Raw genomic sequence first — 27768 nt, 5'->3', positions numbered from 1 at the left:
GAAGTAATGATGGATAAACACAATATCTATTTGTAAGTATGTTCTTTGCAGAAGTTTTTCAATAGGGAAAATTCAGATGCTATCTACATGTCCAATAACAGAGGCAAAATAACATGGCAAAATGGTAAAGTCAGTGTGGGTGTAGCCACACGGAACACCACGCAACCATTAAAATGATGGAGACTGTTTAGTGATGGGCAACGGGACTGTGTTCTAGGGGTCAGTGTCAAAACACTGCTCAAGGAAGACTATGCATGATTAGGGTTCAAGGAGGTGACACTGTGCTCCCTGAAAAGATATATCCAAGTCTAACCCCTTGTACCTATGAATGTGGCTTTATTGGAAATAAGGGAACTGCAGATGAAATTAGTTTAGATGAGGTCATACAGGGGTTAGAGTGTCCCTAACCCACTATGACTGGTGTCCTGACAAAAAAGAAGAGACACAGACAGAGAAGAATGTTGTGAAGTCAGAGGCTGAGCTCTGGCCAGAGTGGTTCAGTTGGGTGGGAGTCATCCTGTGCGCCAAAAGTTTGCTGGTTTGATTCCTGGTTAGGCACATGTCCCAGGGGTGGGCTCAGTCCTGGGAGGGGGGAAGGGAGATGCGGGGGGGGGGGGGGCAGCCAATTGATGTTTCACTGTTACATCGGTGTACCTCTCTCTCTCCCTCTCTCTCAAAAAAAAACAACAACAACAACCTTAAAAACGAGGCAAATATTAGTTAGAATTACGCAGCCTCAAACCAAGGAAAGCCCGAGGCTACCCGAAGCTGGAAGAGGGAGAAAGGATTTCGCTCTAGATCTTACAGGGAGAGAGCAGGGCCCGGCTGCAGGCTCGGTCTCAGACGTCAGCCTCCAGTACTGCGAGAGAGTACATTTCGGTGGTTTTAAGACATCCGAGTTTGCGGGAATCTGCTACAGCAACCCTAAAAAAGGAATCCACCCAGACGTCAGATATTACTGTAGACAAGCATCGTCGATTCCGTTATTTCTGAGCTTATTACAAATGAGTTATTTCTGAATCATTACAAATGATTCCGTTATTTCTGAGCTCCCAGTTGGCGGGGACACAGACAGCCACCCCACCTCAGATTTGAATTGAGACCGTGTCCATTGTGGGCTGGCCCCACCTCCCCGTGGTGAGGTTCAGGGCAGTGCCCAGCCCTGCTCGCTGTGCCGCCTAATCCATCTCGTTCTGGTCCATCCTGCGGTGAGGGCAGAGTGTGTTGCTGCGACTTCCAAGTGCTCAGAGGACTTCTGTGGGTTTGGAGGTCCACCCGATTCCTGTAAATGTGCCTTTGAGCCTCGGTATCTTCGAGGATCGGGGGAGGGTCATGGCTACTTCGCCTCTATTTGTACGAAAATAGTAGAGCCCCCCAGGGTCACAGTACAAGCCCCGTCCCAGCACGGGTCTAGCAGTACCCAGCGTCATTTGTTGTGTACCTGACGTCACTAAAGCTGCGCTAATTTTCCAGGCTGCCTTTCGTCACCTGCCTTCCTGGGGGAGAATTTTAGGGAATTTTGTTGAATCGGCTTCCTTCAGTTCCTAAACCTTTCCCACGGAAACCTGCTCCGCCCTAGAAGCGAATTCTCCTGAAGCTCTTGCCTGTCCTGTGGGCCAGTGTCCGATTCACCGAGCATGTTGTCATTGTGAGCTACAGCCGGAGCGCAGTTAGATGCTCTGTCTGTCCCCCCAGACGCCGGGTCCCCCCTACTAGGACTGGGTGAGTGGGTGGTCCCTCCTAGAGAGCTTACCTGTGATCTCTCCTCCTGCCTTTTGGAGTTGGTGGCACAGGTGACAGCTGGTTCCCCCAGGGACACACCCCTTGGCGCTTCCACTAGTGACTGTCTGGGGGTGGCCAGTGCAGCAAACCACGTTTCCACGGACGCTCATCCCGTGGCCCGCCATCTGCTTTCTCCCTTCTCCTCACTTGTTCCAGAACATAGTTTTCCTCTGGGGAAGAATCACACACCTTCCCCCCCGAATACAGCACAGGCGTCAAGGCGAGGGACGCGCGCTCGGAGCGCCTTTGCCCTACTGGCTGGCTTCACGCTTCGGGATGATTCATACTGACGCCGTGTCTTCCCCGTAGGTCCCAGACCTGCATGTACAGCACCGGACGGGCCGCGCATGAGACGTCGGAGCCGCGCCTGCAGTGGATTCGCCACGACGCGTCTGGCAGTCATCGGGGACTCGTGCGAGTGCCACGCGCACTGCTCCGAGCAGGAGTGACTGGGCCGGGCGGCTGGGCTGCTTGGAGGGTCGCCCTGTATACCAGAGTGGTAGTGGGTTCGATTCCTGGTCGGGGAACATACCTAGGCTGCAGGTTCGATCCCTGGTAGCGGAATGCGTGGGAGGCAACCAACTGATCTTTCTCACATTGATGTTTCTCTCTCTCTCTTCCCCCTCCCTCCTTTTCTCTCTCTCTAGAAACCAACAAAGAAGCATATCCTCGGGTGGGGGTGAAAAATAAAGGCGAATGGGCCCTGTGCATTTTATTTAGAGGCGTTCTAACTCCATCGCCCAGAAATGCGCCACTGAGCTTCCCGGTTTGGACAAAGCCGGGCTTCCAGTGACCCTGTGAGCTCACCCGAACCTCCCCTCCGCGACCCGGTGCCTGGGCGACACCGGCCCTCCTGCCAGCTTCGCAAGTCTCACCTTCGGAAGTCGGGGCTGGTTCCTCTCGACGCCCGTGAAAGCTGGAGGTGAACGTCTGTCGGTCCGTCCACGGGTCAGCAGGCGAGCCCTGTGCCCTTCCCCTGTGACATCTGCGGGGCCTGAGGCATGAAGGGGCGGACACTCGGCCTGGGTCCCCATCCTCGCCCCTTGAGCGACCTCTGGAGGCAGCTCCTGCACGGCTGTCCCCAGACAGTTCCTCCCTGGGCCGGAGGGCCTGTGGCTCCTGGACGAAGGAGCAGGAGAGGAACCTCACCTCGGACTGTGGAGCTGCCCAGACTCGGGAGTCCCCGGAAGGCTTACGGGGTCCCCGCGGGGCTGGGCCATGGAGGGTAGGCATGGGCCCGTCAGGGGGGTGCAGTGCAGCTGAAGACCACAGGCCGGGCACCTTCCCACCCGCGGGCACCTGGCCCCTCGCCCATGCCCGGCCCCATGGGCCTCACCTCCCCGGGGGACTCCTAGGCCCTCGGCTTTCTCTGACTTCTGCCCCACTTCCCGGCTGCATGAAGGGAGGGAGCCAGCCGTCCATGTGGCTTTCCGCCCCGTCAAGAAACCTGTCACTGATAGTTTGAGATGGTGTGAGTTTAGCTGCACTTGGAGTCTCTGTTGACAAGCCCTCGGTGATGGCTGCCTTGATGTGTCCACCTGGCCAGGCTCTGGTGCCCAGGGCTTGGTCCAGCAATCGTCTGGCTATTGCCCTGAGGGTATTCTGTAGATGGGATTAACATTTGCAATCAGTTGACTCCAAGTAAAGACAATGACCCTCCGTAATGTGGGTGGGCCTCGCCCGATCAGTTGAAGGCCCCAGAGCCGAAACGGAGGATTCTGCCTCAAGACTGCGACACAGAAGTCCCGTCGGAGTCTCCAAACGGCAGGCCTGACCTACGGGTTTTGGACTTACCAGCTACAAGTACAACCATGTGAGCCAATTACTTTTAAATCGATTTCTCTCTCATTCTCATATTCTGTCTCCTCCCGCAACACCAGAAAAAGAAAAAAAAATTCAAGTTGTTCTTTTTTAGTCTCCCCAGCTCTGAATTTGCTCAGAACAACTGGTGACATGTGAGGGGTGAAGACAGCATCTCCAGATCCATTGGGCGGCCCCTTCTCCCAGACACACTCCCCCTCTCAGAGTCTGAACCTTCAGACTCACTGCTCCCTCAGGGCCTTTGCACCAGCTGCTTCCCTCGCCTGCACCGACGCTCTCCTCTGCGCAAGGCCGTCCACCCAGTTCTCAGTTCTCTGGCCCCTCCGCAGAGAAGCCTCCCTCACCACCCGGCCAAAGCAGCTGTCCGGCGTGCAGTCACAGCGCCTACGCAAACGAACCAAAGTCATCTCCTGCCTAAGGAGGCAGCCGGTCGGTGTTCTGCTCTCACGTTGACAGCTTTCTCTCTCTCTCTCTCAAAACCAATACAAATATTACAAGATTAATCTCTGGCCTAGAAATGCCCGCTCACATATTCAGTTACATGCCTAGTACTGTTCTCCTAGCACCCAAGTGTCACGAGAGCAGAGATGTGCCTGTCTCGTTCCCTAGTGAATCCCGGGAGTCCGGGCTCGTGCCAGACGCATTGGAGACAGTCCTAAATGTTCGTTAGGTAACCTGATTCCCTGATTTGAGTTTCCTTTAAAAGTCACGTAGTGGGGTGACTACTGAAATAATCTCGGTCATGTTTGGAAGGCGGTTATTTGTTTTTGCTTGCAGTAATTCTTACTAGCTGCCCTCTGACATGTTTTCTTTTACCTGTTCTTAGTGCGCCTTCATGCTGGTTTCAAAGGCTGCTCGGCCCCGCTACCCCAGCCTTAGGGAGTGAGCTATGGTGACCTTCTACACCTGTCATGAATGAAAAGCTTGCCGCCCCCCCCACCCCGAGTCCCAGTTTAGCTATGGCCTTTCTAGACCGAAGCCTTTATCTTCCAAGTTTCTGCTGGTGAACACAAAATGCATTCATTATTTTCATGATCTTGGCCTTTTTCCTCTCTGTCACATCTTCATTTAAATTCCATAATTCAAATTTTTGTTTTTAGGAGACATGGTAACTTTCTCATGCTCCAATTCAGGGGCCATGAAACAACGTTGATATCTTTCTGTGAAGACTCGACACACACGTGTGTATTTTCCCAGGGGGTCTCCCTCCCGCACACCCGAGGATGAATGAAGATGAATGGAAGACGGCGGGAGCAGGAGCGGGAAGAAAACCTTGCCTTCCCTTCCTGGTGGAACAGCTCCGAGCCGTGTTCCGAGCTGGGCCCCGTTGGCGGACGGGCCAGAGGCTTACTGGGAGGAAGGAAGCTTCAGGTACAGTTAATTAATTAGCCCAGGTTTCACCGAATCCAAGGTTTTCCGAGTGATCAAAGAAAGGGTCATTCAGCCCTGGCCGGTTTGGCTCAGCGGTTGGAGCGTCGGCCTGCGATACAGACAGACCCGGGTTCGGTTCCCGCTAAGGGCATGTACCTCGGTTGCAGTTTGTCCCCGGCCCTGGTTGGTCGTGCGGGTGGCAGCCACTCGATGTGTCCCTTCCCATCGATGTTTCTCTCTCTCTCTCTTCCTCTCTCTCCCTCCCGCTCTATCTGAACAAAAAAATGGAAAAATGTCCTCAGGTGAGGATAAAAAAAAAAAAGAAAGGGTCATTCATCTCATGCTTTCAAGAATCAGCTTTCATATATAGGTTCCTCGGGAAGACACAATCCCTTTCTCAAAAATAATGATACAATTATTTCCTCTTTTCTGGGTTCTGGTAGGTTCCTCATGCCATGTTAGCACCGACAAAAAGTCAAATTAGATATATTTTCTCCAAGGGACCTCTCCCCCTATAATTCCCCCTCCTACTCTTCCCTGCCCTCTACCCACCCCCCTTCATTTAACAAGCACTGCCTTGTGCAAAAGAAAGTCCTTGCCCTCCTGGAACTCTCCAGTCCCCGTGTCCACAGGTTCGTGGGGAAGGAAGTGAGCGCACCCTGGCTCAAGTCTTCTTGTTGCAGACGGTAAACCCTGGACTTGCTGGCTCACCCTTAGACACTGGTTTACCCAGGGCTTTGAGAAGTGCTGATTGTCAGGGGACTTGACGACATCCTCCCTACTGGGCCACGTTCGCAAAGCAGCAGCACGACCAAGACCCTTAAAGCCTGATGCTTTCTAAATAGACTGAAGTGCTATCAACTGGCCTTGGGAATTGCTGAAGAACAGACAGGTTGGGCCTGTAACTGGAGTTCACACTTGTCGGGGTTACATGTGCAGGGTTCGCGGAGCACTGAGGAGGAGGAAAGGGCTTCTCCATGGTAACAGAAGACCAGAAAGTGGGAGTCATAGCTTCGGACTACACCTCTTAATCCTCACAAAGTACATTTAGAAAGATTCCCAGCTCCAGACGGCGTACATCCTGTTCTCTAGTTCACTGGATCCACGTGTCCATCACCCAGTGCTACTTCCTCCTTCCGAAGGAGGCTCAGAATACGCTCTGGACATCACTGAACTCTCACCACATTTCATCAGGCTGTGTGTGCATTAAACCAAAACATGAAGCCAATATCCATTCAGCTACTTTAAATAAAAATAGGAGAGGGATGTCCGGCTGGTGTGGCTCAGTGGTTGAGCATTGATCCAAGCAGTCACCAGTTTGATTCCCGGTCAGGACACACACCCAGGTTGTGGGCCAAATCCCCAGTGCGGGGCATGCAGGAGGCGGCCAATCGATATCCTCTCTCATCGATGTTTTTATCTCTCTCTCCCTCTCCCTTCCTCTCTTTCTTTCTTTCTTTTTTTTTTTTTTATCCTCACCCAAGGACATTTTTCCACTTTTTGTTCAGGTAGAGTGGGAGGGAGAGAGAGGAACAGAGAGAGAGAGAGAAACATTGATGTGAAAGGGACACATCGAGTGGCTGCCACCCGCACAACCCACCAGGGCAGGGGACAAACTGCAACCGAGGCACATGCCCTTAGCAGGAACCGAACCCGGGTCTCTCAGGACCGCAGGCCGACGCTCTAACCGCTGAGCCAAACCGGCCAGGGCTCCCTTCCTCTCTTTCTAAAATCAATAAAGGGAAAAAAATTTTAGAAAAAAAAAGAAAATGGGAGAGGGGCGGAGTGTGTGGCTGAGGAAGGTCAGTGGGTGGTGCACCCCCAGAATACCTGTCTCTGAGGAGCGGCTGTATCTTCACAGCTTTTGGAAAGATTGTATTCCCAAGAGATGTACACTTCAGGGCCTGGGACTTTCTTTGCTTAAGACGGATAGTTGCTTCCAACAGAATCAAATGGAACAAAACACAAAGAAGCGCTTTTAGGGTAATTAAAACTATTTTGGATTTTTTTTTAATTTTTATTTATCAATCTGGTTTCTAATATAGTTTTAGTTCAATGAAAGAACATTCACAAAGAATATTAGGCATACATACATGATTTCCTTCTTTCATTCTAATTTACATGCTGATGCTTTTAGAGAGTGACATTTCGTGTTACTTCACAGAGGTGGGACCCTCATCGACTTTACAGAAAGAATATGTAGGCCGACTTTTCACAACGCTAACCTCCGTAGTCACCGTGCTCAGTGAAAACAAACAAACAAAACAAAACGGAGAATCCCATGAAACAAAACTGAAGAGTGATGCTGAGAACCCGTGTCTAGCACCTCAGAGTCCAGCACGGACTAGAAACAAGCCGAGGCGTGGAAATAAACGGTGCAGACCGTCTAAGCAGACCTGTTCTTAAAGAGCATTTTCACCTGGACAACCAGCTAGTGAACGCATGGGAGTCATGAATCCCTGCGCGCCCCTCGGGCTTGGTGACCTCCCGCCAGTCTTTGCTCAGTGGGGGTTCACCAGCGTTTCCACACGGCTTCCCTGTTTCATCGACGACCAGTTTTACATCCCACGTGTATCCAGAAAATACTGCCGGGAAAGGAACATGACGATCCCAACGCTGTCACGCGGAGGCCCTGCATAAAGTCACATTCGTGTTCATGTCGGCGTATTTATAAACCAGGCCGATCGCACCGGCCCGGGGTGAGCTACCAGGCGCATGCAGTGGGAAATTAGGGCTTTGTGCCCCTGAAGTCCCGGTTTCTCAGGCCCTGGGCTGTTGCCTCTCACAGTGTTGACAGGTTAGCTTCCTGCAGTCTGCCTGGTGCATTAGCAGTTGTACACGCCGCCCGTGTGTCCCCACCTTCCTGGACATGGCCTTGGTGTGCCTCTTGATGTGATCTCTGACCACAAGGCAGAAAGCATGTCTTGCACGAGGCTCTGTTGACCCTGGCCTTTATGTCTGGGTTTCAAAGTATACTACTGTCGGGAATCCGTGCTCCGCCGTTGTCTGATTAAGTCAGTAAAATGGCTCCAACTTAAATATAAATATAGGCAAAGGAGGACAGAGGTTCAGCCACTTGGCAGAGGTCACAGAGGGAGGCTGGGAGAGGAAGAAGGGGTTGGGACTCTGTCAGCTGACTCCCAGGGTCCTCCCTCCTGAAATGTGACCGAAAACAGGGGGCCCACTGATGTTCAGCCCAAAGGGACACGCTGTTTCCCTTTCTCATGGATTTCAGGATCAGCTGGTTCTACTGGGATAGGGGTTTCTGACTTGCATTTGGCTGGCCGACTGGAATTCAGATGAATTTGATTTGATGACCTTCTGCCTTTCTTTTTGAAAGCCGCCTGCTAGGTCGATGATAAAGGACAGCATAGGAAGAGGTTCGGATGAAGGGCTAATCGTGTGGAGGTGTGAGAGGAAAGGGACCATGGACCATTCACACCGTAGGAACAGGAAGCCAGCTTCCTCTGGGCCTTGGCTGACATAGCCGGTACCTGCTGGCCCTTACCCTCAGTCGCTCTCTGGTGGCTCAACGGACATTCCACAGTAACAGGAAGATCTCCCCGGCTTCTGCTGATTCTTGTCCCCGTGCCCCCCCGAATTCCTGCCCCCGTTAGCAAAGGTGGCTTGCTTATCAAATGCAGAGCGACATTGTCCACCGAAGGCACTCCAAACTTTGGTTCCCAGCTCTTCTGTAAAAACGTCACGTAAGTCGCTTTTTTTTGGAGCAGTTGCTTGAAAGCCACGGGGGGAAATAGAGTCTTATAAAGAAGGGCCAGACAAAAGCTTAACTGTACAATGACTTCTCCCCTCTGGAGCTGGCTTCCTCAAGCTCTAGGGAATCTGTTCTTTCGAGAGCTCCGAAGGGCACTGACTTTCCATTCCGTCCAGGTCCCCGCGCCTGGCTTCTCTGCATGCAGGGCTTGCATCCACCCAGAAGACGTTTCCCACACGAACAACCCCAAACCAGGTGGGAGCTTTCCCTGCCACGGTGAACCAGCCGCGTGTTTCAAAAAACTGTTTTGTTTCGTCTGTTCTCATCACGTGAAGATGCACCACCGATGGCCTCGTGTGCTCGACAGACGGTGCATTGGTTCTGCGAAATAAGATTGACGACGGGAGATGAGGCACCGAACTCGGGCCCTGATGTCCTGCTATCCGGGCTGCGCGGTCCTAGACTTTCAAGGGAGGGAGCTGGATAAACGCTGGCTTCCTTTCTTCGGGTAAACAAATTATTTACCATTTAGGATGGACCGGGTAGAGCCTTCATAAATAGACTTGGGAATTATTGTGAAGATACCAGTTCCCAAAAGAAGCCACGATCTCCAGCATTCCTTTGGCACTTACTTAATACCTTATCCACCTTTTGTGTCCTATCTGCTGGCCGGATTGTAGCCCCTGGAAGGCACCGCGGTCCTACCTCTGTCTGTCCTAAACGTCCCAAATGACGGTGACACGGCAGAACCACTGATCCTGGTAGGCGGTCAGTGCCCGGGATTTGGAAATAGCGGGTGCTACTTTTAACATTTTGTAGCAGGAAAGCGGAAAGGAGAGAGAGAAGAGAAAGGGTGAGAACATTTTCGTATCAGGGGCTGTTTTGATTGTTTTCATTCCCTGACCATTTGGGGAAGAAAGGGGAAGGTGTTGAGACCCTGTGCAGAGAACAAAGCTATGAAGGGAATTGCAGTAAATAACCACTGTCCACCCTGCATTATTTGTACAAAGGTAATACCTGTAGGTTTTTAAAAATTGGAAACGTTTCTGTAAAATAACATCACAATTCTTCTTTTTCAATTTGACAAACTATAAAGGACCCCCAACGGCAGTCATCTTGGTTCAGCCACTAGCTTTTGTTTTCCGTGTCATTGGTTAGTGTTACAGTGCTCTGATATTTCGTTACATTAAATGCTTTTCATTTTCCCCGTGTTTTAGGGGAGAGTGATCAAGGCCCTTCTCAGTGAGGGGCGTTCATGACAGCGCCCGAGGTCGGCAACCAGAAAGGGGCACGGGGCTCTCCATGCGTCTGTGACCTTGACTCACGGTTGCGTCTCCTGTGGAACGTGGCATGTGTTTGTGCCACGTACCGCTGGCAGGTCCGGATGACATTTCCCGACTCAGGAAATCGAGGTCCTCCGATAACGCAGGCAGACCAAGTATGCTGAAAAGTACACACGTGCACCCCAGCAGACTGGAAGTTCCCCTTTTCGGAGGCAGGCTATCGGGCAGAGCGCCGACGCCTATTTAACCTCACCTTCCCTAACAGAACAAGGCAAAAGGTGAACCAGATGTTAGAGTCTAAAACAAATCTTTTACCTATTTATTGAGCATGAGAGCCTGGACTATAATGCTCATAAGTGGTAGTCATTCTAGAAATACCTTCCGTCAAACAAATGAAATTATTTTTTAGATGTTCCAATAGGAGCTTTGTCCCATTGGCTTACCCACGAAGTCTATTATTTTTAAATAAAGTCAGTGAGTTACTTGATGGTGGTATTTGTAGCTCTAAGTTGAGTTATAAGGGGGTGAAGTTTCCTGATTGAAGTGAGGTGTGAGTGACCGGACAAGTCCATTCTCTGAGTTGCAGCAATTGGTGACCAGGTTTGCGATGACCAGAGCTTCGGATGTATCTGCCAAAGAAGATCCCTGAAGCAAGGCATCGGGTCTGTTACAGACGGAGCAATACAGGGAGCAGGTAACGCAAAACATGGCAGTATCCTTCCATATGATTCCGGAGTGGTAGAAATGACGGTCGCCACCACAGCTTGGCCTTGCTGTGTCCATCCACTGTCTGCTCTTTGGTCACAGGGGCTTAAAAACTGAAGACTTTAAGCAGACCGAGAACCACCTAATTTATGCATTGCCCAGAAAGTGTCCATTGTCTTGCTATAGCTATGAAAGAGACAGAACTGATGAATCCTGACATGCGGCTCTGATTCCCCAAGGAGGCGCTCACACATCCACGTACCCCAAGACGTCGTAGGAAAAGCAGAAGGCCGTCTTTTGTAACAGTTGGTCACCAGTGGTGGGTACAGATACGGAACTGGTCTGAGGCTACAAACATAGAACAATATGATCTCACAGAATTCGATGAAAAAAATAAACACCGAAATCCCAACGTGAAACTATGGGCCCTGGTATTTACTGCGTCTCTCCGTTGTGTTGATTGTGTTGTTACCTCCCAGGAGCTACACACCTTCTTCCCTGGACTGCTTCTGGCGGGAACTCTCGGAAAACTGGCACAGGTGGCGATGTCTTGGAAAACTGGCAAATAACAGGCTCTCTCTACCCCTTTCTCTCCTCTGATTTACAGGGCACCGAAAGAAACACACAAACACGAACTAGTAGCTGCAGTAGCCCAGTAAAAGTTGACTATATGCGAAAGGAAGAAGATGTTGGAGGCCGCGTGTCTGAGCATCAGCTTTTCTCAAGAAAAAATACCCACGTTCTAAGGGCTCTTAAAAATGTAGAAAACTTGCCCTGTTACCACGGTTTTTCAGAACACCTCTGAACACACACAAAATAAGACAGATATTACCTACAAATCGCAACCATTGCTTAAACTCTAAAAGCATTTTTTTGTATTATTGTGTTTTGATACAGAAGGGAAAACTCAGCTACAAAGAAATATTAAAAAGTATTCGTATTATTTTTGTGTGTGTGGTGTGGCGATCCGTCTCAAGAATTTTCTGTGGCTTGCCTCCCCCAACTTGTGCTGAGAATTTAAAGGATGTGCTCACGAGGATGAAGCAGGGCTCTTTTGTCCCCTTCCCTTCCCCCACCCCGTCCCACCGCCAGACAGCCACCCCTCAAATGAGCCACTCCTTTTTGCTCTCGTCAATGGTCTCTGTGAAGTTGGGGTCGTGGTTCATGATGGCAGCATCCGCGCTCTCCGCCGACTCTGCCCCCTTCGCTTCGTTGGTGTGGTAGGTGCCCTTGTGACGGAACATGTACCGGATGAGGAAGACCAAGGTGCAGAGAATGGTGAAAATCACCACAGCAATGACCCCTGGGGAGACAGGACAAGAGCTCCTGGTTAAAGGATCTTCTGCATCCCACAGACACTCTTTCTCCGCTTCCCCAAGTTTCCCCGGCTGCTCCCTCTCCCATACGAACACTAGACTCCAGAAGCTAATGGCACCGAAAGGAGGATTAGACCAATTCACAGCCATACTTGGAGATTTCAACGTTCTTCTCTCGGTAACCCACAGAACGATTGGACAGAAAAGCAGTAAGAAGTTGGACCTAAAAACCACTACGAACAAACGTGACCTAAGAAATAATACTAATCCTACACATTTTTTTTTTTAAATTGAGGAGCAGGAAATCCTACTCAACTCATTTTATGAGGTCAGTATTATCCCAATACTAAAACCAGACAAACACATTATGAAAAAGAAAACTATTGAGCAATATTCTTTTGAAATAAAATTTTAACAAATCAAACCTAACAATATGTAAAATATATATTATGATAAAGTGGTGTTAATTCTAGAAATGTAAGATGGTTTAACATTAAAAAAATAAAGCAATGTAATTGACCACATTAGGCAAATAAAGGAGAAAAACCATATGATCACCTCAATAGATGCAGAAAAAATACATGACAAATTTCAACACCCATTCATCATAAAGCCTCTTAGGAAACTACCCATAGGCAGAAACTATCTCAGCCTGATAAAGGGGATCTATGAGAAACTTATAACTAATATCCTACTTAGTGAAAGATTAAACACATTACCCCTAAAATATGGAACAATGTAAGAATGTCAGCTCTTAACATTTTTATCCAGTTTTACTAGAAGTCCTAGCCAGTGCAATAAAACAAGAAAAAGAAATAAAAAGTGTGCAGATTGGGAGGAAGTAAAAAACTCTTTATTCTCAGATGACAATATGTCTATGTAGAAAATTCTGAGGAATATTAAAAAAAAGTTGCCAGAACAAACAGTAAATTTAGCAAGATCACAGGATACAACGTCAATACACCAAAAATAAGTTGTATTTTTATCTACTAGCACGAAGCACTTGGAAAGTAAAAGTGATAAAATAATACCATTTATAATAGAAAAAATTGAATAAGGTTGTTCAAGACTGTGCATGGAAAACCATAAAATCTTGCTGAGAAAAATATAAGAAGATCTACACAAATGGATGGATATACCATGTTTAGGATCAATACTGTCAAGATGTTCATTTGTAGTTCTAATGCAAACCCAATGAAAATCACAGCAAACTTTTAAAATTTTTGTAGAAATCAAGAAGCTGATTACAAATTTTATATGGCAATGCCAAGGGCTCAGAATAACCAAAATAATTTTGGAAAAAGAAATAATTGGAGAACTTATACAGCTTATTTCAAGATTTACTATAAAGATACACCAATAAAATAAGCATGGTGTTGACTAAGGAAAGATATAGATACTCTGGCTTATTAGTTTTCTGAAAGTCGACTGGCATAGTCTTTCCCATTTTTTGTAGTAAGCTATCCTGGACCACTTGGGATGTGAGAGAGAGAGAGAAAACAAGGAGGGAATAAAGAAATGTCCTGGTTATTGCTTCAGCTGCCTACTTACATATTCGGATTCTGGCTAGCTTACCATTCTCATTCCTTTTTTTAAAAAAACAAGTCTGGCCCTGGCCGGTTTGGCTCAGCGGTTAGAGCATCGGCCTGCGGTCTGGAGAGACCCGGGTTTGGTTCCCGCTAAGGGCACGTACCTCGGTTGCAGTTTGTCCCCGGCCCTGGTTGGTCGTGCGGGTGGCAGCCACTTGATGTGCCCCTTTCACGTCGATGTTTCTCTCTCTCTCCCTCCCTCCCACTCTATCTGAACAAAATATCGAAAAATGTCCTCGGGTGAGGATAAAAAAAATAAATAAATAAAAAACAAGTCTGCATTAGAAAGTAGCCAGGTTACATTACCACCGTTTACCCACATCCCTACTCCATGATCTGAAGCCATATTTAAATAGCAAAATGAATAATACAAATCTAGACGATTCATTTCCCCCCACGACTATGATTTTAATTCCCCCCTCAGGTGAGCAGCCACAGAAAGCCTGTTCTGGACGTGACCTACCTCCAATGATGGCCGAGTTTCTGTTGACTCCATTCCTTATAGCTTGGCCTTGGCCAGGGTTATACGGAAAATCAGCACTGGCTGGAGAGAGAGAAGCGGAAAGTCAGGGAGGAGAGTGAGGTACACCTTTCATCCCAAGCAATGTGGTACCTGTCTTTTCATACAGCGCTTTGCTTGCTGTCTTCCCAAACGAGAGGTCCCGAGAGGTCCCTTTCAGACGGACCCGTCTTGCTGTGGTTCTCCACCCCTGCGGCTGCCAGTTGCAGGAGGCCCGGGGACACGCGCCCCGGCTCCTCTGCAGGAATATTAGAGCATCTCCACTTCCTGGACTGCCCGCTCCCGTCCCCCTGACCAGACAGGCTCAGGGGTTCCCGTACTTTTCCTCAAGCTTGGCGGAAACCTGCTTCTTGTCCGCTTTGATCCCACCCGCCACGGGTGGCGCTATTTATAGATGAGCTTTTCTATATTTACAGCACGCAACATTCTTAAAAAGTAACCACCCCTTGATATTTTTACATGGCTCTAGCAAAACATTGTACCCCTCCGGAGTATTTTATGAGGGGTAATGTTTTACGAGAGCTGAGAAGAATCTTAACTGCCTAGTGAATATTCTCTTTCTTTCCCTCCTATTTAAAAAAAAAAAAAGAATCAGTTGTAGTAAACTTAGATGTTTCTCTAAGATAAAGTAAATTTGAAGCATGCAAAGGGCTGAAGTCTGTCTACAGGTCGGGAGACTATCTATTGTCATCCATATAAGCTACTTTAACTTCAAAAACGACTTCTTATTTGTTGGATTCTGCTGGAGAAGTTACACTTTAGGGCATACACCCATAGCAGCTTCTCCAAAGGCAGACTACCTTCGTCCAACCAGAACCATGGCTACTGAAAGGCACCGAGTACATATACAAAGCTTTACAGTAGGTATTCGGCATAATGGAATGTGTACACACTGATGACATAGGTTTGTGCTATGATTGAGGGAGTAGCTTACTGAGGACTTGGATTTTCCAAGGCGAATTTATTCCTGGAGCTACAGACTTCCAAGGATCCCTGGCTAATGACCCAAAGTAGGTAAAGTCTTTTCTCCTTTTCCCTAGGAAATATTGTGCCCCAAGGGAGACTCCATATTCTACCAACCCATGCTTTTTCATTCTTCCTCTCTTAGACTTGATATTCTTCCTTAGGGCCAGGAAAATCATTCCTTCCTACATGTGTCATATTATAAATTAGCTCAAGCATCACTACCATTCAAACCTGCTCATGGGATTAAAACCACAGGCACTAAAATAGGTACAAAGGAAAGAGACCTTAACTTTGAGCCCCTAGACTTTTCATATTCCCCTGCGTCTTTAACTGGTGGATGTGGAAGAGAACTTGCAGTGTTATTTGCTTATTTTAACTGGTCCAGTCTTCAGTCTTGTCGGCTCGGTAGGGAACGGGGCAGAACCAATGTGAAGTACAATGGGGTTAGCTCACTGTCCCATGAGTTCACTTCCCCTTCCCCTTCAGGATTTCTTAGGGTAGACAGCATGGATTGATACTCAAAATTCCAAGTATCAGCCCAAGAATGCAATGATCTCGCATGTAATGGGCTGATCACCCATTAGACCAAGCATCCCGTGTGAATAAAACCGGCTTACATAAAAACACATCATGCTTTTGAAATCTCAGCTTTCTTCTTTCAACCCGAGTTTTCTCTTCAGAGAAGTGGTATTAATAGATGTGACAGATTCATTCGTTCGTTCATTCATTCATTCATTCATTCATTCAAGAAATATTTATAGAATACCTATTATATGTCAGGCATATGAGTGATTGGGATACACAGAGAACAATAATACAGACAAAAATTGTTGGTAATGAGAACTTTCCAAGCCCCATGAGGAGTTCGGTTTGTAGAGTCAAAACACTAATCTAAAGCAGGGGTGTGGTTTAGTTAGGACCCAATGCACTTAGAGCGAGTTGCCTGACATTTCTCAGTAGCTACCACGCTATAACTCACACACTCACTGGGCACAGTAAGATCTGGTTATTAACACGCACGATTCCTGACATAGACCACCCTTCAAAGACCAAGAGGTGCTTTTCAAGGATGAAAGCTTATACCTTCCTGCCCACCTTTGGCACATTCTCCAGGCCTTCTGACATCGTACTTACCCTATTCCAGACACTATCGAGCCCATATCCTTGTAAAAACTCAGCAAGTTTCTATGTGGTCTAGCTGGGATCAGGACCCAGGTTGGGTCAACGCCACAGTTAATGAACTTCCCTGTCTTGCCATGAGGGCTGGAGGAGACAGACAGGTGGGCTGTGGCGGAAGTCCAGCCTTAAGACAGTTCACCTCGGGCACCGCCTACGAGAGGAAGGGCTTTTTGTAGATGGTAGGAGAGAAAAATTTGTTTTGTTTTTGACGGACCGAGTTTGAGGTGTCCAGGTGAAGAGATCTACATTTGGATATTTTGTAAGTGGGGTGATAATTCTCATTTCCTTTGGAAAAGACACAGAAATCTCCTGTCTTTCTTTAAATAATATGAACCTTCAGAATACATTAAAGATAGTGACAAAAGTTCACAGGGGTGATTCTGTTAATTCTCTATTGTATGATAGTCACAAGACTACGAAATTGGTTGCTTTTCTGCTTCAGGTTAGTGTGGCTGGTAGAACGTAGCGTGGTTTCTCTCTGCCCCAAAGCCTGCCATGGCTTTATATCCTCGGCCACAAATCTGCAGCAAACACAGATGTTTGGAGACATGGATGAGCCCCTCCCTGGTTCCCTTGAAGTTACTGACATAAACAGTAGTGGCAGGTGTGGGCCTGAGATGACCCGAGGAGAATGACAAGAGCCAACAGGGAACGTTTCAAAACATCCCAGGATTGCTGTCGCTATAAACTCTGAACCCTTTGGCAAATGGAGCAGGGCTTCCTTTGAGCTGAGTTTCTCTCCCACCTCTTCTCTCATGGACTCACCCCTTTGCCCACTCAGCATTCTAGGTACACAATTCCTGGCACTTCCGGTCAACATGCCTTTGCTCATCCATAGGGCACTCTGTCTGGACATCTGGTTTACCTTGCTCCTTGGTGTCCCTCCCACCTCACCTCTTTCCTGAAACCCCCCTCAGCCGCCTCAGGGAACGTGTCTGGCCCTCTTTCCAATGGCTAGCATTTTCATTCTTGTCATTCCTTATGCAGTAGCCACCCTCTTAAAGGCAGGGGCCCATCTGGATTATGTGTGCAGTCCCAGTGACGAAGAGTGCAGACAAGGAGCAGAGCTAATTGGATGCTCAGCGACAGGTGCAATTAAAACCAGTCCACGAAGAGGTGTGTAAATGTTTGTGTAACCTCTTCTAATAATAAAGTCTCCCCTGCAGGTATAATTCTTAATGTCAGCAGCCTAAACTCAAGCCAACCCTTAGAGCAAGGTAGCATTCTTATGCTTCCCAACAAAGGAAATGAATATGTTGAATACAGAAATGCTACGAATTCTGTGTCCACTGGCCTTTGGCGACTATCTGAGAGCCATCCATGGAAAACCTTCAGGCGCAACGTAAGTCCTTGTGAAATTCAAGAGCAGGGTTCTGTGTTTTTTTGCACGAGCATCCCTACTTTCAGGGCTTAATTTGTAAGTTCAGCTTCGTTGTCTTGCTGCGCTTGAGTGCTTGCTCCCTCGAGGCAAAGCCACGTTACTCTGGCAAGCAGAGCATTTGCTATTTTAATAAATATATTCCAAATGATTTCATCACGGCTGCCCTTTTCCTTGGGTCTCCAGAGCCTCTTAGAAATGCACACAGAGAAACACAGATACCAAGAAACACGCTTGGGACCAGACCACAAAGCTCATCCTCGCACAACCTCCATTCTGCGGCCGACTTCCATTCCCCAGCCCACCGCCAAGTCTGCTCGGGGAACACAGCCATTTCGGTGGTTCGGGAGTATCAAGGAACCTCTGTTTTGGGAAACATCAAGAGTAGTTCAAAACAGACGTTAGATATTAACAGGCTCAAGACCAGACTTGCATCAAACAGGCAAAGACTATCCCACACCCGTTTCTTCCGGATCTCCAAAGGACTGCATGCCGATCACCACCAGAGGGTGGCGCTGGCCCAGCTCCGATTCAGTCTCACAGAAGCCTGTGCATTTCTGCTCATCTCTCTTGCTGCTTGTTCGGTCATCCCCGTTCTACGGACAGACCATTCTTCCTTTGTGTCACGCAGAGAGTAGCTCCCCCTCCTCCCCCACCCAGCACAGGACAGGCAGAACAGGTTCCTTCAGGAACTGATCACTGATGATTAGAGAGTCTTCACCCTTGAACACGAAACAGCCTGGCGGAGGCTGCAGAGCCCACAGGTGCACTACGGCCCTTCTCCCCCAGAGAAGGCAAATGCTCTGTAGACGTCAGACATGGATCTCAGTTCCTCCTGAACCCACAGGCTGTCCGGTGGGAGGCGCGGTCCGGGAGCTCAGGGCTGGAGCACACTTCCTGCCCCCTCCCTCCGTCTTCAGGTAGGGGAAAAGGGGACATGATAACACACATGCTTTGTAAGAGCAGGTCCAGGATAAGTCATTGACCGTAATTAGACGAATACAATACAATGGTCAGATGTTAGAACTGGGGGAGTAAAAACGCACTTTCCTCCCCCCAAAAGAATTGAAAACATCCTTGTTTTCTTCCCTTTCTACAGGTGGTTGGCCCTTCCCTTTGCCACATTCTTGGCAGAATTTCTCAAGGGGGCAAAGGAGAATCCAACTGGCACTCTCTTCCCTGTGCGGAGTCCTTCCCTGGGCGACTGGGACAACCGGGGCTCGAATGCCCGGGGCGAGTTCTGAACCCCACCTGTCCGGAGGCGAGGCCCTTGACACAGCCAAGGCCCCCAGTGACCACGTAGGGTGTCTACATGTGACAAGCAGAGAAGCTCTAAATTCTGGAATCACGTCATCAATTGAACGGACTACACTTTCGTCACGTAGAAAACTCTCTAGGGCCCAGGACAGCAAGTGGTCAGTTATGGTGGGATCAGCCTGAAGGTGTTTTCAATAGTCAACTCATATGAAATTCACATTTCAGGAACCAGCTGTTTAGGAAATAATAACAACACCCCCTACAAGTCAGACCCTGTGTTAGGTCCTTTTCACGTATTAACTCATTTCACCCTCATGGGAGCCTTGTGAGATGGGCATGTTCATCCCCCTTGGGAGGCTGAACATGTGTCTGAGTTCCCATGACCAGTAACAGGAAGGGGAGCCAGCGTTTGAACCAGGAAATTAGCTCCAGAAACCACTTGCAAAGCACTAAGCTGACCTGTCTGTGATGAGAAGGGATCAGCCTACACTGGCTCTATCCGTGTCCTTTCCCTTGGGTACACTGCATGGTCTTAAGGCAACCCACTACCTTAGGCCACCGGTTTCTCTGTGGTTGGGGGGCTCTCTGGGGAGGCTGACTACACTTAGATATCTGAAGGCTCTGACTACACTTGTCTGGCTTCGAAAGCTGAGCACAAAGAGACAGTTTATGTGACAAAGGATAATTCTACAGGACGACAGGATCCGCGGGACCGTGTGGCACACTGAGGACTCTGAGCCGGCACTGCAGAACAGAGATCCGATATTCCTGCTTCCAGACACCAGTCCCGAGGGGCCCAACCAGCCCCAAGAGTGACCATCCTTAGTGCTGATTGTGCTTAACAACGTTTCTGGAACAATAAAGCATTGTTTTTTTTTTTTTTCCACTACAGAATATAAATGAGGTAGTTGTGGTTCTTATTTACTACATTTCAAAATAAGCAAAATTGTAGACTCCAGGCTCAGAAACCAATTGCAAATAAAACACACGTTTAAATGCATATAAAAATAAATCGAGGGTATCTAACATAATACCCCCCAGATGACAAATCACTAAAAGCTTTAGGTTGTCATATATCAGGACAAAAAAATTAGATAGTAGCTGACATCTCCTCGGGAAACTATCTCCATGGAAACCACTTAAGCCTCGGCATCTGAAGTGATAATCCGAGACACTCCAACAAAACTGCTATTAATTATAATTTAATTTAAATGGCAACACTATTTTTGCAGCGGGGTCCGGGTTAGACGACGTATGCATGCCTTTGTTCCTCCCAGCTTCTTTGTTGCATTCCGCTTCATTCTCGTCCTTAAAATTTGAGCGGTATGGCAGGACATTGTTTCTTTTCAAGTGATGTGTTTTACGCATTCACTACGGACTGATATTTTGGAGACAGGTACGAAAAGAAATGATTGTTGGCTAAGATGCTGGAGCCATAAGGAGCTGCTGTTCACGGTCAGGAGGGAGGGGCTGGTCAAGCGGTATTTATCCAGGGAGCCACGGCCACGTGAGACCCAACCTCGGGTCCATACGTCCACCCTTCCCCGCAGTTTCTACAGAGAGCCAGCCAGCCGGAATGCCGATTCTGGATGGGGAAGAGATTAGGGAGTTTTGGCTTCTGACAAGTGAAACAAAACCTTACATTTCCAGACGGCGTGTGTGTCCCTGACCCGGTGACCTAGAGACGTTCATTAGGTGACAAGAAACGGATTAAAGGAGTTCATCATCTTTGATATGTCCTGGTGGCTGAAATAATGCCAACTTTTACACAAAAGGATTGAATGAGCAATTGATTTTATTTGATTCCCTCCTTCCATTGGTTTAAAAAATTTTTTTTTCTTTATTGATTTTTTAGTATGATAGGAAAGGAGAGGGAGAGAGAGATAAAAACCTGGATGAGAGAGAACATCAACTGGCCGCCTACTGCATGCCCCTCACCGGGGATTTGACCCACAACCTGGGCATGTGCCCTGACTGGGAATTGAACTGGCAACCTCTTGGTTCATGGGTCAGTGCTCAACCACTAAGCCATACCTGCCAGCCTCCTTCCATTGGTTTTTAAAGCCAATTTCTGAATTGTCTTGATTGTTAGAGTAAGTATAAATAGGCATTTTAATAGAAAATAGCTCATTCTTTTTTTTTTATCCTCACCTGAGGACATTTTTACATTTATCTTCAGACAGAGCAGGAGGGAGAGAGGGAAGAAGAGAGAGAGAGAAACCTTGATGTGAGAGAGACACAGCGACTGGTTCAGGGCCAGGAACAAACTGCAACTGAGGTACGTGCCCTTAGCAGGAACCAAACCCAGGTCTCCCTGGTCCATGGGCTGAGGCTCTAACCGCTGAGCCAACCCGGCCAGGGCGAAAATAACTCATTCTGATAGAAGTTCAGCCTTTGTATTCCATGAGCACTAAGGTAAGTCATGGGGTGTCCATTTTCAGGGTACACAGAGATGCCTTCTTACTTCTCAGGCGGGCAAACTGTTCCTTCTTCTGTTAGTAATAATCATTGTCTCGGAGTCACTCGTCAAAGCTGTTGTTGGGTAACATTGTGGGCACCTGAGGATCACAGATGGTTACAGCTGGCTTTTCACCCCACAGCCTGTCTCTACACCTGCGGAGGCTGGGACGCAGGAGAGCGTGTAGGTGACAGTCACGTGGCTGGTAGGTGCCCAGGTCACCAGTGACAAGTGTCTGGACTCACCCAGGTCTCTTTCCACTCATCTTAGTGTCCTTCCCAAGAAGAGCCCCCAGAGTTTGGAGCAGGCAGCCCCTGAGCGAGGGACTGGGGAGCCCTGCACGAGGCTTTTCCTTCCCCTGCGGACCGCCGTGGTCCCGTGCGTGGTAACGTCCTTTGCTCTCCCACCGCGCGTTGTACCCTCGTGTTGGGCTACCTGAATGCAGGGACGCAGGAGCCCCAAGTCTCGGGGAACAGGATCAACCGGGGAACCACTCAAACCCCTTTCCGAGGGAAAACACAAAACACGGTTTCCAGATTGTCCTCAGTACAGCAGGCTCCCCTCCAGGGCCTGTCCCTTCCTATCCCAAAAGGGTGCTGAGGTCAGGGATGAAAGGGCCCCCGCACTGTGCAGCTGGCGGGATCTCTCGACCTTTCCCTCTCCCTGAGCCTCATTCTAATGCGCCTTCAGGAGGACACAAACAGACGGATCCCCGAGTGCTTTGGTTCAGAGCTTTCCACCGTTAGGGCGCAGACAAGCCACCTGGTGTGGAGCTAGCACGCAGCGTCTGATCGGGCTGGTCCAGCCTGGGGCCCGGGAGTCTGCTTCTCTCCCAGGTGGTGGGGTGCTTGGACACACCGCACTGAGCAGCAGAGTGGTAATTGGGGCCCTCGGCGGTTCATCTCTGCAGCTGGTCTTGTGCATTGTGTTTTAATGTGGTGCTTGAGAAGGAAATGAAATGATTCCTTCTGAGCATCTTGCCTTTTTTCTCTGGAGTCACCTGTGTGCTTTTAATGATCTGCATGACAGACCACCATTTCCTTTAGGCCTATTTTTTTTTTTTTTTTTGGTAAATCCTCACCTGAGGATATGTTTCCATTGATAATTTTTTTCCCTTTTTTTTTTTTATCCTCACCCGAGGATATTTTTCCATTTTTTGTACAGATAGAGTGGGAGGGAGAGAGAGAGGAAAGGAGAGAGAGAGAAAAACATCGACGTGAAGGGACACATCGAGTGGCTGCCACCCGCATGACCAACCAGGGCCGGGGACAAACTGCAACTGAAGTACGTGCCCTTAGCGGGAACCGAACCTGGGTCTCTCCGGACCGCAGGCCGACGCTTTAACCGCTGAGCCAAACTGGCCAGGGCTTTTTTTCCCTTTTTTAAAATTGATTTTAGAGAGAGGAAGTGAGAGGGAGAGAGAGCTAGAAACATCGATGAGAGAGAACATCAGTTGGCCGCCTCCTGCATGCCCCCGACTGGGGATCGGGCCCACAACCTGGGCATGTGCCCTGACCGGGAATCGAACCCGTGACCTCTTGGTGCATGGGTCGATGCTCAACCACTGAGCCACACCAGCTGGACTTATTGTTTTTTATTTTTAGAAAGAAACATAATGTGAGAGAGAAACATTGATCACTTGCCTGCCATACATGCCCTGACTGGGGATTGAACCAGCGACCTTTTGGTGTACCAGACGATGCTCCAACCAACTGAGCCGCCTGGCCCGGGCGGCCCTATTTCTTTTTAGTGCTGTGAAAGCCACGACACTTTCATTTCTGAGTGCCATTCTTTAGTATTCCGAGTGCAGTGGGGACTGGCTATTATTCCCCAGTATTAAGGACAGTCTTAGAAACAGCCAAGGAGTTGACTGTTCGCGAGATGACTGTCTTCAGGAGACCCGGGAGCTGTTGCCGCAGACTGCTGCTGAGACCACCACCGGGCACTGAGCAAGTGTTACTGAGGGGCTTGCTCTTCCAGAACTTCTGGCCTGGGAGCATGATTGAAACCACGTTTGCATCACATGACATCTAGTCAAAAGAGGAGTTTCAACATTTGTGAGACTACTGAGGCACATTCATTTTATTCATTTATTTATTTTTATCCTCCCCCGAGGACATTTTGGTATTTTTCTTCAGATAGAGCGGGAGGGGGAGAGGGAGGAAGAGAGAAAGAAACATCAACGTGAGAGAGACACATTGACTGGATGCCACCCACACGACCCCAACCGGGGCCGGGGACAAACTGCAACCGAGGTAGGTGCCTTTAGCGGGAATCGAACCCGGGACTCTCTGGTCCACGGGCCGATGCTCTAACCGCTGAGCCATACAGACCAGGGCTCCTGAGACACATTTAATCCTCTCACTTCCTCTGAATTTCTAGTCAATTCAAGGGCGTGGTTTGCGGGTTTTGGAAACAGCTGAGTATTCCTGATAGGCTTCTGTCATCATCGTATGTCTTCCAACCTGAGTAGAGTGAATAATAAAAGGCATCTGATAAAATACTTAATCGTCTGCTCCAACCTCTATATCTCAGTTTGCAGAAAACATCTTCAGTCTCAGTCGACGAATGTGCTCTCTGTGGACTTGCTCTGCCAACATCCCTACGGCGTTGGCTGTGTAGGACGCCTGCTGTAATTGCTGTTTCATCGAAATGTAAAACTGACCCTTCTGTCTTCCCGAGCGTTCAGAAACCAGGACACAGAGGAGGCTGGCTTCTGGGAACACAGTGACTCACACCCAGACCCAGGAAGGGGCAGTGAGCGGCGCTGAAGTGCTTTAAAGATTAATTCTGCACATCTTTGAAGTCTCTGTCAATGCCCAGGGGGGCTCGGGCTTTTGAAATACTCTTTTTGGCTGCATTAGCCGAAGTGAAGACACGCAATTCAAACCCCAAGATGGGGCTTATCTTCCAAGAAGGCTGACCTCAGAAATCTGACGCTACAATCCCCGTGGATATTTCCATCATCTCTGGAACTCTCCCGAATGAACCTCAGATCGCAAAAGACAGTGTCTTTGCTTGTTGGCCGGTGGAATGACGAATGGCCATCGAAGAAACTCCATGAAATAAAAGGCTCCCTGGTGCTTCCCCACAAACGGACACTTCCTGGGTGCCAGCTCCCATCATGACCAAGAAGATACTGCTGAGATCCATGATCTGGAGGGTGTGTACCTGAGATTCACACTGGGTAGTGCTGCGTCCCTTTGAGCAGGGTGCTGGAAACAGCAGGCCGGTCCCGTCCTGGCCGCCCAGCTGGCATCTCAGGGTGGGGGTCGGCAGCGGGGGTCCCCAGGTGTGTGGTGTGGCACAGGGCTGAGCTGGCCCATGGCAGCCTCTCCCATCTTTCCCGGGGGCTTTCTCTGAGTCTCGTTTTCCTTATCTTTAAGACGTGGCTACTAATGTCCCCTGGTACATATGGGGCCACTGGGCATAGAACAAAATCACGCCCTGACAGCATTTCAGCAACGAAAGTCATTCACAGTTTGAAGCTGTCATTATTTCGGTCTTCATCCTTTCTAGTTCCTTAAAAGTTAAAATCCCCAGGTCCAGTCTGGAAAGCCGTTCTTAGCTTTTCCCGAGAGGGAACTGTCGCGGCAGTCTGTCCCCCGAGTTTAAAACAGCGGCGCCCCACATTCCCCTGGGTTTTATGTACATTTAGAGTTTAACCTAAAGTTGATTTTATGTCCCCCCCCGCGCCTTCCGGGGTTGTCCCTAGACAGACACTGAACAGCAGAGTCAAGAATCCTCCTGGCTACGTGCATTTCTGAAGAGTCCTGCAGAGCCCAGGGTCTCCGCCCAAGATCTTCCCCACGGAGCGAAAGGATGGGCCAGGCTTTGCTGCTGGGGTGCAGTGACTCTCCTCTGGAGGATGATGGCATTGGGCCAGATCTTCACCTGGACGACACTTCTGCAACATTCGAAACTGCAGGCGAGGACACAAGGCCCCTGTGTATTAGCAAAAGTGGAATCAGCATTTCCAGGTGGTCACTGGCAGGGACTCCCTGGGGAAAGTCACACCCAGAGGTTCCATCAACTGTCTTTCCTCAATGACAAGGCAGTGGAGAAAGTGATGCCCGATTAACCTGGGGGGGAGTCGTGCTCCCCGGAATGGCCCCAAGTAATCTACAAGAATATGAATGGACAGACACACACCGCTGAGGGTAACTCAAATCCCCTTCATTTTTGCAGGCTTCTCATCCTTTCTAGGCAAAAATGAATACCGTGACCGGCAGGAGTCAGCGGTTCTGCCGGCACCAGAGAGGTTGCCACAGCAACGTGGACGCCTGTGTTTCCCTGGGCTTCCCAGCTCCACGTGATGGAGACCACAGCTGAGAGGCTGGCCAGGCACAGACCCCGGAGAGAGGCCTCTCTGAGGACCTGCCAGGTGGCCCGAGCGGGGTGAGCACAGAGAGAAGACTGGGAGGAAGTTCTGCCCTCCTTGGGGCTCTGAATTGATTGCGAGGGACAAAGGAAAGAAAGGTAGAAAGAGGCACCCCCATGGGGAGGAAGCAAGGACCGTAGACGTTGTCTCGGGGCTGGATGTGTGTGAGCCTTTTGATCCATTCAGAGTGGAGGTTTGGAGGGTTAAACAATTCTGGTAGGAAGAATAGACCCTGGGCGCAAAGGCTGCCCCCGACATGCCGGAATGACTGGAGAGCAGCCCATGGGGGAGGAGGACGGTGAGCAGGGAGAGGTGAGCAGGGAGCCCCACCCCCACGCCCTTCCCTGCAGCCACCCCATGGGGCTGGGTCATCCATCATTTCTTCGCCACGGCCCTACTGCTTTGCAAAACAAGGCTTGACAGGTCTGTCCTTCCATGGTGTGGGAAGGCCCTGGCAGCGTAAGGCAGCTTCTAAAGTCTTTTCAGGCCCTTTAGATAAAAACCTAGTTAAAAATATTCACGCCAAGACATTGCATCTGGAATGTGCGGTCCTACAGGCAGGGTCAGAAGGGAGCGTTTTGGGCTTAGAGCTGAGATTTGTTAACTTTGGTCCGCATCCCTCTGTGCGAGGGATACACCACTGCCGCCCCCAAATGAAAATGAGAGAATGAAACATTCAAATTACAACGTTAAACAGCAGCAAACATACATGTAAAGAAGTCATTGCCCAGAAGTTTCTCCATTTAGGCAGATAACAGAAGTCCTCAAAAGATTTTTGTCTGTATCTGTTGAATTGCAAATGTCCTCCGTTGAAACGAATCTTCCTACCAACTCTGGGGTTCTAAGTGGGTCCCCCATCAGCAAGTGCATTGAAGGTACTAAATCATTGCAGGGTGATAAGTAATAACGATCAAAACCAAAAACACATCCCTTGACTCAACAATGTCACGTGTACAAAGCTAGTCATTATGGATACAAAAGATGGGAACAACTTAAATGACTAATGGATCAAAAACCAGTAACCCTGATATTATATTCCTCTTAAGCTGTGTAAATGTGCTTTTTCAGAAAAGCAGAATTGGGATCATTTGCAGGAGCAGTGCACTTTAGAAAAGGGGGATGATAATTGTTCTTTGCACTTGAATACATATGTGGTGTGTGGGTCACCGAAGAGGACAAAAGACACACAAGGGAATAAAAAGATTAGGTGTCAGAGATGAAACACATTAATCGTGCAATCTAAGCATAAGGATGAAAAGAGGAATCTGCTCAGAAATAATTAAGATGTCATTATAAGAGCTGGAACGATTATTTTAAGTGCTTGCAAATGGTAAGGAAAACCAACTACCAGCTTGTAATTATGAAGTGAACTGAATAAATATATGCGGGTTTTAAATGTTCATCATATCCATAACTCTTCTGCACATGAAGATATAAAAATATTTTATCTTTGGATGGTGGAAAGCAAATTGGGAATTTAGGCAAGACATCAAATCACTAAAAATCCTGGCACTGGCCCTGGCCGGTTTGGCTCAGCAGTTAGAGTGTCAACCCACAGACCAAAGGATCAAGAGCTCGATTCCTGGGCAAGGGCATGTACCTGGGTTGCAGGTTCGATCCCTGGCCCTGGTCAGGGTCACGGGGGAGGCAACCAACTGATGTGTCTTTCTTGCATCGATGTTTCTCTCTCTTTCTCCCTCCCTGGCTTCCTTCCACTCTCTCTAAAAATCAATGGAAAAATATCCTCAGATGAGGATTAACAACAACAACAAAATCATGGCGCTAGAGGGACCATAGTATCAGAGGCAGGTTAGTTCAAGGAGGGAGACGGAGAAGTCCAGGTTACAGTAGAGGCTGAGCAACTGCGAGCACCTAGCAGAGGCCCGTTCTCGGGGCCCTCTGGGGTGCGGTGCACTTGTAAACGAATGGAGGTACATATACTGTCACCCACCTGTGCCGAGAATATTAGCACTAGACGTCCGGGAAAATACCAACTAGTTACAATCTTTATAACCAGAGGATTCCTAAGGGTATGAAACCTTACATC

The 27768-nt window shown here is 48.8% G+C and overlaps 1 protein-coding gene across 1 annotated transcript in view; it reads right to left on the bottom strand.

The window, feature by feature from the left end:
• Positions 1 to 11780: 11780 nt before the first annotated feature.
• CNTNAP2 (contactin associated protein 2) overlaps positions 11781 to 27768 on the bottom strand; it is a 1693809-nt gene continuing 1677821 nt past the window's right edge. The window contains exons 23-24 of the mRNA XM_036246733.1: positions 14046 to 14126; positions 11781 to 11980 (exon numbers count right to left, since the gene is read on the bottom strand). Of these exons, the coding sequence (XP_036102626.1) occupies positions 11781 to 11980; positions 14046 to 14126 (281 nt within the window). The remainder of the gene's footprint in view (positions 11981 to 14045; positions 14127 to 27768) is intronic.

Source organism: Molossus molossus, unplaced genomic scaffold (assembly GCF_014108415.1).
Source record: "Molossus molossus isolate mMolMol1 unplaced genomic scaffold, mMolMol1.p scaffold_m16_p_7, whole genome shotgun sequence".
NCBI lineage: Eukaryota > Metazoa > Chordata > Mammalia > Chiroptera > Molossidae > Molossus > Molossus molossus.
This window is presented reverse-complemented; position numbering and strand designations above follow the sequence as displayed.